The sequence below is a fragment of the Aphelocoma coerulescens genome, chromosome 8 (genome assembly GCF_041296385.1).
Source record: "Aphelocoma coerulescens isolate FSJ_1873_10779 chromosome 8, UR_Acoe_1.0, whole genome shotgun sequence".
Classification (NCBI taxonomy): domain Eukaryota; kingdom Metazoa; phylum Chordata; class Aves; order Passeriformes; family Corvidae; genus Aphelocoma; species Aphelocoma coerulescens.
Window position 1 is genome coordinate 23,467,284 of NC_091022.1, and position 14,701 is coordinate 23,481,984.

The following is a 14,701-nucleotide window of genomic DNA, read 5'->3' on the forward strand; positions in this document are numbered from 1 at the left end:
GAGCATCTCACAATTTCTCCGAGGTGCCAGGTCAGCCCTGCTGTGCAGCCATCAGCTGAGCCCATGGGTCGCCAGCAACAATGCTCCCCATGAGCTGAGTGCTCCAGCTGCTCCCAGGGTGGGATGTACGGCTCACCCAGGGGGCTGGTGGTAGCTTCAGGCAGATCAGCTCTGGTCCACAGCTGGGGCCTTCAGCCCACAGAACAGGCAGGCAGTGGAGATCTTACTTCTGCCTTACGTCCAACAACCACCAGTCCTCAGTGCTGGTGGCCCCATGGTTCAGCTGAGGATTTTTTCACAATTCAACCAGAATTAATCCCTTTGCTTTCAAATCCTTCTGGGAACTAGATGTGTCTTGAGAGTGTAAAGGTAACAGTGAATTCAGTGTCCAATGAGAGACGACTTTACGGTGGCTTGGAGCAGATAGATTGAGGGAGTGAAGGAACAGGAGAGAGATGTATGGGAAAGTGATCAGTCAGGGTCTTAGAAGAAAGGTTAGCAAAGGGAAAAGGAGACCCAGAGCTTGGGATGTGCCTAAGATAGCAAGCTCCTTGGGGAGGGGGACATGCTTGAAGTCCTTGTATTGGGAGGGAGTCCTAGCAAAGTGTGTGAGAAGGGATTGGACTATATCCATTAGGGTGCTCCCATGGGCTATCACTACCTCACAGCAAGCGCAAGCAGGGATCTCAAAACAGTATGACTGTCCACATCTTAACTTCCTGATATGATGGCAGAGGTGCCATATTTGCCTGCAGCACTAGACACAGATCTTTTTCCTTTCTCAGCATCCATTGGGTGTTCTTCCTGGCTCTTTCATGTGGCTGAGCTCTAGCAGAGCAGAAGTGGTTATTTTCTCTGCGTGGAGCATGTAAAAATATTTCCACAAGGTTATGAACTGCTGCCTTATGGGTAGACTTCACAATCAGCATGCTGCGAATGTGGCAGCACATTTAACCTGCTCACTCAGGAAGCCTTAACTTCCCTGGCTGGGAATGACAGTATGCACAAGTGTGACAGTCCCCAGCGGCAGAGGGGAGGACAAAGCATCGCTGGATGGATCTTCTAGGGAAGTTTTACGCCACTGCTAAGGCCAGAACTCATAAACCATTTTTATACAACTTGGAAAGGAGGCTTATTAGGATTAGCTAGCAATGTAGTCACTGCACAGTCTCTGAAACAAAAATGTCAACTATTTAAGAGATGGCGGTTTTAACTGCCAACAATATCTTTGTCATGGACACTCAGTAGTTAAACTACTTTAGGGAGAAATCTTATAGATCTCTCAGTTTTGCTATTAATTCACACCATTCCTACATCACCTCCAGCTCATTTTGCACCCTTGTGCACAATATACATGTGTGCACTGTTTAGTCTGTGTCTGTTCTTCATGAGCTTTCATAACTCCCATCTGCACAGCAGCATGCCTTCTGATCCCGACCCTGTGTCGTGCTAAGTGTTTTCAGTTCCTGAAGACTGCACCAGGAGGTACTCAGCATCTTGCAAGAGCAGATGCTCGCCCCTACTTGAATGCAGTGAGAGCATCAGAAAGTCTCTCGATTCCTTTCTGTCCCTATCCTGCTAAATCTTGGCTCATGTGAAGCCTCCTCACAAGCAGGGACCCATTCACATGTGGAGGTTTCATAAAACATACCTGCCTTCAGAGGATGACATTAGAGAAAAATGTGTTCTTTGGCCCTCATTAAAATAAAACAATCTAACTCTGTTTCATTGAGAAGTCCTAGGACTCCAAGCTTGGAACAGGACTTGGAAAATGATTGGAAATGGGAGCCAGTCCTTACTGGATATGTGCCTTTTTCTCTTCTTGTGAGAAACCACACAGTTTTTGCTATGTGATAAGCCTTTGAAAAAAATCTCAAGTTTGCACGTGTTCTCAGGAGGGCAGCTAAAAACTCCAGAGACTGTCTGCAGTGAGCACTCTTGACCATGGAAGTGCAGGAGGAAGGCAGGGCTTCCTCCAAGCTGTATGGACCAGTGGAACACTCTGCACAGAACCACTCCCCTTCTGTGCCCAGTATGAGCCTGCCTTGGCATGACAGAAAGGGATGCAGTCCAAATGAAAGCAGTCAGGGAATGATTGCCAGATGAAAAATGGAGCATGGGACTGTTGGGCAAGGGGACTGGAAATAGCAGCTATGGTCAGACCAGAAGAGGTGTCAGGTGGGTGTCTGGGAATAACCGAGTAAGAGAGAAAAACAAAAGTCTCTTTGGGAGAAAGACTAGGAGAAAAACCAAAGAGAAGGCAAGAATTGGGATGAGCCTGGTGCAGGGACAGAGCCATAGTGAAGAGCTGTGAAGCAGGAGTCAAGATCAGGTAGGACATAGATCTAGTTAGAGCCCCATGGCTGATGCTGGAAATAAATACGCAAATAAAACATCCCTGCCCCAACGACAACAGAGATGAAAGCAAGGGATAAGGTGGTGAATTTTGTATCAATTTTGCTAGTTCTATACACTGTCTGAGTGTTTACTGTCTCTGTTCCCGGTGTTGCTTTGAAGAAAGGTTAGGCCGCTTTACCTTGAAGAAGGGTTAGGCTGCTTTACCATATACGCCTGTTCCTGGCTAACTTATGCCAGATGTATAATGTTCTCCCTGCTGAATCTGGCTGAGAGACTCCTTTGGGAGCTGTACTTAGTGTCTTCAGGCTCATCTGACTCCTTGACTGCCCCATCACCAGCACTCCCTCTCTCTAGTCCTACTTCACTGAGCACATGCTGCTTTTGAGCTCCTCTTTAAAACCAGGTTTATCAAAAAGGCTGCAGTATAATCCTAATAACTGTCTTCAAAACAGTGATTGAATGCTCTGTGTAATTATGTTCTTTCAGAATGCTGTCTGCCATTTCCTACCCCTCTAATAATTACTGCCTTTTTCTTAGGTACCAACATGTTTTTCAAACTGCTACCTGGTGAGGTAGCTTTCACAAAGCCCATCTGTTAATTCTCTGCTAGCAAATTCCTTAAAATATCAAAGAGGAAGGAAAGTGGATGCTTCCAAGGCATGGTAATAAAAGCAGTAGGAGAATAGTAGGGCTCTCAGGAGGCATGGCTTGCAAATCCAGCAGTTAAATAAAACACCATACCTTGACTTCAACAGAGACATTTAAAAATACCATCTCTGGCCAGTGCTGTGACAGGGCTGAAGTCAGTGCAGGACTGGGACAACATTGCTGACAGTCACCTGCACTCCTGTGTCTCCAATTTTCTTTTTAGTTTGAAAGTTCCAGGTTGCCTCTGATCTATCCCAGTAACCAGCATTGGAGTATTCCCTCCATTTAGGTGTCCAGAGATTTGCCAAGCCCATTATTAAGTGATGAGGTCTCCCACCACGTCCCCAGGGAGATTATACCACAGCCTACCAGACCACATCGTTAAGAAAATGCTCCAGATAGCCAACCTAAATTGTGTTTAATTCAACCCCATTACTCCCAGCTGTACCATTTGGACCACCCTAAATATGTCCATATTATTCTGCAGAAGGAGAAGGATGAGAGCTGGTTTAAGTTACGTTTGCCTATCATTTGTGGTAACTGTTCTCCTGCCATCCTCCTTGCATGGGACTGGAATTCATTTCATGAAAGGAGGTCAGTGCACCACTGCCTCAAAGAGTTCTTGTACCCTGAGCTGCCTGGGCAGTGTGGCCAGGACTCATATGGTAGAGCAGGGAGCACACAGCCAGTTCTGCAGCAAAGTCAACTGTTAGATCTGCTTGGGGCTGTGTAGGATGATTCAGGGATATTTCTACCTTTGATGAATCCTGGCTGATGCTCTGGAATAAGGGACTGCTGTATTTTTATTTTTTAAATGTTCCTGGGAAGGTGTATGCAGTTTTGCTGAGGAGGTTTCTACTCCCAGAAACTGGAGTATGTAACTCCCAGACTAGGGTCAGCAGCCAGCATAAGCTACTGCTTATGTCTGCTGAAGGGTGATCAGCTTGCAAGAAAAGGTGGCTCCTACCCAAGAGAACTAGGTTTTTTCTTAACCTGGCCACGGAAGCTCGAGTTTGAAGAAGGAAAAGTTACCAAACAGAAAAACATAGCCAAAGTCTTGATGAAAGGGGCAATATGGAAACAGACTTACAGGGCCACACCAAAAGCTTGGCACAAGATACAGGAACTCTTGGGCAGGGGAAAGAAAGTCATGGCATGCTTTCACAGAGAAAAAGAGAAGACCCGGTTTACTACGGGACCAGTCAAGGTCAGAAGAGACATGCTGGGCTGGAAAGACTCAACAGTGCAGGAAATAAGTCATGAACTTCACAGACAGATCCCAGACCACCGAGGCAAACCTGACCCCCAGCCCAAAGAAATTCTAGAATGGTTAGGAAACTGAGGCAGGAAAATGAACTGAGGCTTTATTATTTTTTCTTGCTCAGCATAATGGTTTATTTATAATCATATGAATATGTCTCTGCTAACGTCAATCATACATTTCTAAACAGTTTAACTAGAGGGCCCCCAGCCTTTAGTTAACCCAAGAAGTGGGTTTAAGCTTTGGGGAGGGGAGCAGTAGACTCTCAAGAATAGGCAAATGAACCACTGGTACAGCTCTGTTACTCTCACTGCAAATACATCTACAGACCCTGAAAAATATTCAGGCAAGGATGACAAGGACAACCAAGAAGAAAGACCAGTGTTCATCTTACGATCAACCAGACTGGGATCTGCACCCTGGAAGATGCTTCTGAAGCAGTTGTGAGCAAGGTCAAAGGGTGATATTTTTGTTTGGTATCATCTACTAAAGAAATCAAATATATTCCTGTTTCCTAAAATATTAGCTAAATCTACAGTCCATGTCCTCATAGTTCACACTGCAGGTTAAGAACCAAACATGACCCAATTCATCTCTCCTGGTGATTCATGCAGATGTGTAGATGTGGCACTTGGGGACATGGTTTAATGGTAGACTTGGCAGCATTACGTTTATGGTTGGACATGATGATATGAAAAGGACTTTTCCAACCTAAATGATTCTGTGATAGGGGGCAATGAACCCCACAAGGGACACCGATTCAGACTGATGTGATGGGCAAAGCTATGAGTAGACACAGTAACACAGAGACCAAGACCACAGTGAACTCACTGTGTTACCTACAGTATCAGAGACTTGAAACTGCAAGATCAATACTTTGTTTTCATAAGTCCTTTTTACTTTTAGTTTCAACTCAAAGGAAAATTTGTCATATGCAAAGCTGACAATAGGTTACGCTCTAGTACATTAAGTTCAAACTCTGCTCTGTATCAAGACACTTAGAACTGGGAATCCACCCACAAAGACAAAGCAAGCAAATAAATCCTGATCTGACTAAATAACTTCACATGGAGCCTGCAAAGGAACTCACTTTTGTCCTCAGTCTACACACTGGAGCAGGGACCTGCCAAACCCCAACCATAAATATTCATTAAAAAGCCTCTGCTTGGGATGCAGTCACTGAAACAGCCATTTCCTGCCCATTATCTCTTAGGGCAGGAAATCAACAGTTCCACTCATGCGGTTACCACCGAGCCCTCACCATGCGCACTCCCACTGGATGGCTGAACTTTGTATAAACGAGGGCCACGTAGTTGTATCCTTTCTGAAGCCCCAAAATAGCACTTCATGGCAGTAAAGCAGATCTGAATGTAGCTGCCCTTGTATTTCATACTGAGCAGAGCAGCTCCCAGTATGATGCTCCACCTCAAGCTTTTGCTTAGAGCAAAGTGAATGGGAGCATACTGGCACTGTGGGTTGGGAGCATCTACAGAGAAGGATGTTTGTGTGATCAATAGTTTGCCTGCTTTGCCCCTGTCACTGACAAAGATTACTAGTCAAAATAATGGCTCCTTCTGCTGAGGACAACCTCAGGCTGATCTAATTGTGGTCTCTGGGAAAAGACTGTCTCAGAACCCAGTCTTGCTCTTTATAAGAACAACAGAGCTTTGCTGCCAACTTCAGAGGAGCAAGTCCCTGAACTTATGCCAAGAAGCTGTACTTTCCATGAAAAACAAATTCTGATATTATAGGACACCCCACTGTAGAACTGCCACAGTTTACTGGCACTTCATGAGAAGAAGCAGGAGTAAAATCTCAAGGAAAAAGTTTTGAAAATTACTACAAATGCACAGTAAATACAGCTTTTGAACTTACCTTTGGATTCCAGCCTCTGATCACTTCCAATCAAACAGTCCTTGATGTCTGCACCCTTCTCTATCACAGCATTATGACAAATAACACTGCCTTGAAGACAGCACCTACAACACAAACACAAGCAAAGCAAGAAAATAATTTAAATGACAGGTACAAAACAAAGGTATCCACTGGAATATCTAATGACTCTGTGACATGATCCTGTAAGTAGGTTCAGTTCAGCTCTTTTCTCAAAAACTCCGTTCTTCTCTTGATCCTCACAGCCAGTTGCTGGAAAAACTTAAATGCCAGGTATCAGAATGGGTTTGCAAAAAAGCATTTGCAGTTTTACCTCCTGTTAGAACAGCTTTCCTCTACATTTCCTCAACAGAATAAATACTTAACTGAATAAATAAAGACGTGGGACCTGGATCAAGTCTTGTATTTTCCACAGACAGTCTGGGTAACTGAGGGGTTGGCTTCTCTGCTCAGCTCCCCAGCTAAAAACAGGACCAGCAGCCCAGTCTTTCCCTGAAAATTTTGCTGAGCAGTTTTATACATTCCAGCTTGCCAAGCACTAAGAAAAGGTAGAGAGATGGGGCAGATCAATAGCTCAGCTGGTTGGCTTTGTTCACGTTATATTCAAGCACCCAAACATGATTATTTCCGCAGTACTAAACCAGTAAAACCCACACTAGACCTACTCTACCTGCCTTGGGTATCTTCATGCTCATGTTGCCTTTGACCACTAAGTCTGAAATGCTACACAGGATGGAACTTTAGCAAAAGCTACCTTATTCCAAAATGTATTTGAATCTGTAATAACCAGCTTTCAAATCCACTGATCCGACTGTCCAGAGAGGAAAGGAGTTCAAAGTGCTGGCTTTGTAACTTCTCTGTTGACAGATTCTGAGTTACTGCATTGTTTTGAGCCCCTTCTTCCAGTAAGGTCGAACTTGTCAACCTTTACTAGTATCTGTGATGTGTCCTGAAATGCTGTTCCCTCAGCACAATGAGTAGTGTTAAATAGCATTAAATGTAATTTCTTTCAAAGCTACAGAGAAAAAAATATCTGTGAATCAAATTATTTCTTTCCTTATTTTCACATGTGCAAAGGTAGATAGAAGTCACTGAAGGACAGAAAACACAGCTAAGATGTACCTAAAAATACTAACACACATTGAAACCAGCTGATTAAGAAGAAGATATAAGTGAGATCTATAACCCTGGAGAGATGCAGGTAATCTGCTCCTCCTAGATTACCCCAATATTAATCCTACTGTCAACCCTAGCATCTCATATCTGCTTCCCAGTATTTCTGCCAACATTATTTACAATAACTGTGAATATTGTCAGTCCAACAACTGATCTCTGTCAAAACTAGAAGTTTTTGGCTTCAGTGACTTTCTGCATAGTGAGTTGCACAGTTTAATGACCTGTAGCCATTCCCCACCTTGGTTACAAGCATCACCGCTACTTTCTACATTAGTGAAGCACACCTTCTTGCGTGGCTTGTGGACAGAACTGTTAGCCTGGAGTATGAACTAATAGAGGGGTTTTGGTATCAGGTCAAAGCCCTGAGCCTCAGTTCTGTATTGAATGGAGCACTAGTCAGCTGAGGTCCTCAGAAGTGAGAAACATCGATCCTCACTCCAGACCACTGATACCAAAATTAATTCATAGTATTTTCCTGCTTACACATCACTATTATGTAGTACAAAGAATTTATCATTAAATATATTACAATTCTGTTGCTTGTGTGAGTCAGAGCAGAAACCATCTGCCCCACAAAACCACCATTAATTCTGCAGGAGTAAAAGCAATAAAACTGGACCTCAGTTGCAGTGGTTCGCAGTTACGACCCCCCTTGAACAGACTGTCCCCTCTGAACAATTATTCTTTTAACTCACTTAAACTCCCCCTCTGCTGACCTATAAGGAGGCAATATGAGCAATTATTCTACAAGCAACCAGCTCAGGTTGCCTTGGCAGGGTTTTTACTAACATGTTAATAAGATAAAAAGCGGCAAAGATACACAGCAGACCCCTGCCTGTCTTTGCTCTCACACTGTCACAATCTGCTTCCTTTCCAATAGCCTCGTGTGCCCGCACAGCAGCTCAGGCCATCATCCTGTGCAACAGCAGTTGCTGAGAGCAAGAGCAACTTGGCATTTATGCCGGGCTAGGGAAGGGATCAGTGGAAGTGGGACTGCCCACCGCTGCATCCTGACTTGGCTTTCAATAGGACTAGTGAAGGGAATGGGAGAAGTTGCTCATTTCCCACTGAAATGGCTCCCATCCAAAACGTGCACTCCAGAATACCTCCTCCTCCGTTGCTTTGAGCCAGTCAGATGAAAGCTTTCCACTGCAAACTTTTAGGTTCCCACCATCTATCACTTCTCCTGAGCATGAGAGCAGCTGTGAGTGCTCTACACCTCTCAGCATTACCCTCATGCAGGAGGATATTCCCCAAAAGAGAGGGGATTTAAGCTGTCGGTCTGGAGTTCAGGCTGGAAAATACTGCATGTGTGTTCAGAGCCTACTTGAGGATAGGCTTTCAACTCCCCGAGAAAGAATAGCATTGTAACCAAGAAACTGCTGATGACATTAACATCAAAGATAATGGGGGTTCCTGCCAAACCATTTGTTGGGAGGGACAGGCCAGGGAACCCAGATGAACTTGTCTGTGCCAGGTGCTTGCAAATCAACCCTTCCCTGGTGCCAGGGTAAAACAAAACCCAAGAACTCCACCACCCCAGGAGTTTCTTAAAACTTATAAACCCAACAACTGCAGAAGTTTTAAAGCCATACTCAACGCTCAGATTACCCCAATCACACAAACCAGCAGCAAATCCGGCTTTTATTGCTCAAGTGGAACAAAACTTCAAGAGATAAAAACACAATTTGTGGGTGTTCCCTTCACCCGCTGACAGATGTAACACAGCCATTTTGAAACCACTTGTAAATGCCTTTTTTCTAAAAAAAAAAAAAAGAAAAAAAAAGAAAAAAAAGAAAAAAAAAGCTATAAAGCCTGCCAAGAGAAGTATTTTGTGTGTTTAATTTTTACTATTTTTTCAAGTTGAAGAGTAAGGAATACGTTTTTATTCTCTTACAGGGTAAATATCACATCTCAGGGCACTGCTGTAGTCTACTTGGCTAAACTGCCACCACAGTTCCTGCCTTCCATAACAATTAGGTGCTATTAGCCCTCAAAGGTGCTCTGACAGCATCCAGCTTCATCAACTCTGCTGTGTGTGTGCATACACACACATTGATGTACTGCTTTATAATGCAAACCATATTTATTTTTTCCCCTGAAAATGTAGTATATTTTTAAACTTTTCAGCACGGTGAAAACGGATATCTCCTGACCTTAAAATCCAAAGAGCATGTTCAAACCCACAAGAGGAACTAATTTGGGGCATTTGATTTACGGCTGAAATTTCAATTTGAATTTGTTTTAAGTGTAATCACAAACTGAAAGTCTGGCAGCTGTGTGTTTTTCAGAAAATAAATAAAGATATTCAGTGTGCGTCTGCATTCTAGAGAGAGCATTTTACAAGCCCAGTCCTGTAGTGGGAACAGATGTAGCTAAAGCATTAATTTGTTCTACAGGTACAACGTGCAAATGGGAGCATATGAGAGAGAGTGTGCGCCTACGTCTGTGTGTCCGCTACGCGCCTGTATCTGAGAGACAGAGCCTGACTTTGGGGTGGGTTTTTTTGAAAGTGAGAGAACAAGAGCAAAAGGAGTAGTGGCCAAGGAGGCATGGGGGGATTACAAGGATTTAGGTCTTTAAACTGCAGACCACCTAACAAGATCACTCTGAAATGCCACTAATTTCAGTTAAGGCCACAGACCTCCCTTCCTCTGCCCTCCCTCTCTCCCCCATTGTAAACAACTAATCCCAGCAGAAAACAACAGAGAGCAAAATGTACACACATTCTGCAACATTCCAGGTCCTTCTTTATCTTTTATTTATTTTTCTAAAAGGTCAGCGTATGTATGGAGGGAGGGGGGAGGGGAAGAAAGCCAAAAAAACCTCAAGTCCATCTCTTGTGTGGGCTTGAAGGAAGCTGGGAGAAAGCAAAGTCCAAGAGCACACAATATGGAGCTTTTATAGCACAGCAATTCCTGGACTCAGCTTACTTTCCCCTCCCTTTATTTGTGGCAAAGTCACATAGCTTTAAACCAAAGGACAGGGTGGTCGATTACATCTGAAAGAAATGTAAAGAATTGGGAAAGAATTCCATCTCCTGTCGAAATTATAAATAAGGAAGTATTAATCCCAGAGACAGGCTGATTTATGCAGCCCTGGAACTGCTGACTTTCAGCCCAAGTATCGGTCTATAAATCAAACTCTTAAATCAAGTGTGTCAATCGCAGCAGCACTGTGATACTCAGGCAAAGCAAGGCACCTACCACTGAAAGCAGGAAGATTGCCAGGGGACTGAGGTGCCGTACCCTTCTTAATTTTCTAAAGTGTAAATCTGAGATCAAACATCCTTTGGGGGAACGGGAAATCAAAATACGCAGTGCTCAGCACACCGGGAGCAGGCAGCAGGAGTCCAAGACACAACCCCCTAATTACAGGCTACCCACTGATTATTTAGGACTCTGTGATTAAAGTGATGAACGCTCCTGGGAGAAAGGGGCTTAAGTAACTGAGGTCAAGACCTCAACTGCAGCTCTCGCCCTAGTTGTGCAAGCTTAGGAAGGTATGAATGTCACAGGTTTGCCTTACAGCAAATCTCCTGAAATGCCAATGGAAGTTATCCAGGCCTGGTACTTTAATCCAATTGTGCCAAAACCCCGACATAATCTCTGTTGGGCAGCAAAGCAAATGAGGTGTCTATAATGCAACGCTTAAAACTGTAGACTCACAAGAAAGAAAGCCTGGAGCACAAAGCTTGGGACAGCCTGTTGGTACTGCTCTGCTGTGCCAAGAAGTCGGGTCTTCTGCTCCTCCAGAAAAGCTACAAAACAGAGAGACTGACGCACGAGTTAAAAGCAAAGGGTGACATGCCTCGGCAGCTACTTTGCTGACTGAGGGGTAACAGATGTGGATTCCCCTGGGAGCAACACCTCCTTCTGCCCTGACCAAGAAGATAACAGCCACCACAGGCACCTTAACAACACTAAGAGGTGGCAAGGAGTCAGGGAGAGTTCTAAAACCTATGAGCAACCCCTCAAGGAATCCCCTGCTAGCTAGTGAGCTGGTGGCTGGGACTCATAATCACAGGGGTGAGGCACAAAGACCATGGAAAAACAGGAGAAAGGCAAAACCACTACTAGGGAACGTGGGAACCTAAAATGTTGCCTTCATCAACATGCTTTACACACCAATAACATTCTTACACCAAGATGCTTTCACACACAAACAGAACAACTCCAGGCACTGTGAATCTCACGTTATACACTCAAGTAAATACCGAAGACTACAATAGATGCCAGCAGTACATGCTATAATTTATAGATACATTTCAAAGCAAGCATTCGTAAGTGAATTTGGGCTTTGATCTCCTGTTTTTCCCCTTGGGGGTAACAAAATCATTCTACCAACCTCTCTAAATTCTTCGCCCGTCTCTGAGGGTGTTTTCACTAAGGAACTTGTTTCATGTCTCTTTTCTAGCCAAGCTCATCACTGTGGTATGGCTCCTTTACACTTCTTCCCCACACCCTAAACATTTTGCATTACATATTGCATATACTTGCCAGCACTCGTATTTTTCAGTGAAAGTTCAACTGACCTTAAAGGATTGCCTCAAACCTACCTTAATGTGTTTTATTAAGTGAAACTTAGGGTGCAGGGGGAGGTCGCCAGGAAGGTCATGCCTCACCTCTGAAACTTCAGTTACATCCAGCTGATCTTGCAACAAACAAATTGGTGGCCTTTTATGTAGCCGCAAGCTCAGGGTTGCACACTTCAGCAAAAGTATGCTGCAAGGAGTTTACACCAGGAAACCCCACACACAGGAAAGCTGACCTCCCTCTGGATTCTCTTATGTAGAGTGGGAGGGCCAGGTCCCACATGATTTTACAAATACTCCACTGATGGCCAGGAAAAGCTACTCATGTCTATGTGAAGGAAACAAAGCAGGAAAATTGTAAGTTCATTACCACCTCTGGGTTTGCTTCACTTTCCCACCAGCTCCCACAGTCAGACTGAGCGAGGTAACAGGCACAGTAAAAGGACACTTTCTCTGGGGTTTTTGAAGCAGTTCTGGGTTGAGAGCTGTGGCCCTTCATAAGACATTATTGGTTAAGTCAGTTTCCATATCATGGGAGCTAGGTTGACATGGAAAAGGTTTTTGTAAATGTTACCCTCACAAACTGAACCTGGCTTCTTAGATCCAAGCTGAACTTGTTAAACTCTTGTCTCCCTAGGAACTTAAGAGGCACAGTGTGGTAATTTCTTCCGTTTCCATACCCAGATGGGGGAAGATTTTAAAGAGCATCAGAGACATTCACACCCAGATTCCCACCAAAATCAACAGCAATCAGCTGCTTGTGAAAAATCTCCATACTCTTCTATTAGACCCATGTGGTTAGCAGGAGGCAGAAGCTTATTTATAGCTCTGAAGTCAGACATAACCCTGTCCACCTGAAGAAGTAGATCAGCAGAATGAGAGGAGATATTTTAAAATGCCACTTTTCAGAGCTCATCTGTGCTTTAAGTTCAACATTTGATGTACAAGATGTTTGGAAAACTGGGACGAGCTCCCTGCACTATCAGGGAAACATCTGCATCTGAGATTAAAGAACAGGTGATTTATTTAAGACAGATTGATGTACCAGGAAGCTAGCCAGAAGAAAAATTTTTTTGAGGAGCTGCTAGTAATAATGTTTCAGACACTCACAAGATAACAGGTATTATATGAGAAATTTCCTCAATACATTAGATACAGTAGAATTTGACTTCAGTTGTAAGTAATTGAAAACCAGTTCCGCAAGTAGATCCACCATTTCCTACTTACTAGTTTCCTACTTTGCACTTTCTTCCTCAATTTATCTTCCTGAAAGCAAACTCTGCTGGCCAGAGGTTATCTCTCTTCAGTATCTTACATAGCATGTGCAGGGAATTAAATAGTAGAATGAAAATTTTGGTTCCTGACCAAAAATGTTCACAGTTTAAAACCAAGAGGTGTGATAGAAAGGACAGAATTGCTACATACTCAAAGAGAAATCAAGACCCCTTTTTACAGGCAAGGACTACAATACACAGGTTCCTTCACGAATTTAATTTTTATCCATATCCATTATATACTTTATCCATATATTTAAGCCGAGCATGTGCTTTTTCTGAATGAAGTTCTCACTTTTCATGTGCTTTCTGCGATATCTATTCTAAACTCATTCTTCTTTCTAGGGACGCAGGGAGCCAACTGGTGGCATGAGACAAAGTGCCCAGGAGACAACAGCCATCTTAAAAAACAGGTCAAGATACAAAATGTTTTAGAATTTTAGCGTAAGTAGATCTTTATTTTCAGCTTTGCAAGCTGTGGTGCTGGAAACAACTTCACCTCCTCATTCCTTTTCATGAGGTTATGTACTGTAAAATATGTTGCCTTGGCAATAGGATCATTCCTTTGTACTGCCATTGTCCAAGGGGAAAAAGACTACTTATGCACTGTACCCTTATAAAGACTCAACTCCACCCTGGTTTTAATTAGAACTTTCTTCAAGCCACTGACTGTTTCTACATCAGGTGCTGATTTGGCACTATTGAGGAAACAACCAATAAACTTCACAATCAATCTGCAGTTAGTAGTCAATCCAGCTCGCCTTGCTTGTTGTTTTCCTCCTTTGTACATTTTCTCATAGAAAGTAGCAATAAATTGAAGACATGTGGTAAACTAGAGTAGCCTTAACCAGTCACACGTGGTCTCTCTCCAGTCCCCTCACAGGGCAGCACCACAGCATCTGTCCATCTACTTTCGCACAGGTAGCCCGAACACCTTTAACAAAATCCAGTGCGTAACTGTTCACACGACTGAAGAAGGATGACGCTAGTTTTGGCTGACAAAACATTTTTGGTGCCAGTTCTTTCTCCACATATCTGGGTACTTTAGTCCTTCATACTAATTTTTAATCTAGTGTATTCTTTCTGCTCAGGGAGTCAGAACTCCCCAAGGTTTACCACATCTTCCCGTGGGACTCTTCTAACTTTCCCTCTGTTCTCAACATTCACATCACCTCCCTGCAGTTTGTAACTTGAAGCCTTTGGTGTCACCTCCCTTGCATTCCAAGTTTTGATGCTGCAACACTCTGCAATTTGCTTCCATCATGTGCAGACTGACCCAAAACATATCTGCCTGTCTTTTTAACCCCTTCCCTTTCCAAAAGATGACCTTATCAGAGTGCCACAAGGGGAACTTCAGCAGTTCTTCTGGGTAGTATGTTTGTCTGTGGTTCCAACAACATGCTGTAAACTTTACAAACAAAGATATGAGGTTATTATTCAATGATTTCTGCCCCTGCACAAACTCAGTAACTTCAGTCACACCTGCAATCCCAGACTTACAGTTCCTGAATCAACTGCCCACTGTATCAGGCTATCTGGCAACTGTCTGCTGCAAAC

General features: G+C 43.6%; 1 protein-coding gene across 1 annotated transcript in view; it reads right to left on the reverse strand.

The window, feature by feature from the left end:
* Window positions 1–14,701, reverse strand: part of EIF2B3 (eukaryotic translation initiation factor 2B subunit gamma) — a 98,823-nt gene that overhangs the window by 4,522 nt on the left and 79,600 nt on the right. Inside the window, exon 10 of the mRNA XM_069023252.1 lies at window positions 6,143–6,246. Coding sequence (XP_068879353.1) covers window positions 6,143–6,246 — 104 coding nt within the window. The remainder of the gene's footprint in view (window positions 1–6,142; window positions 6,247–14,701) is intronic.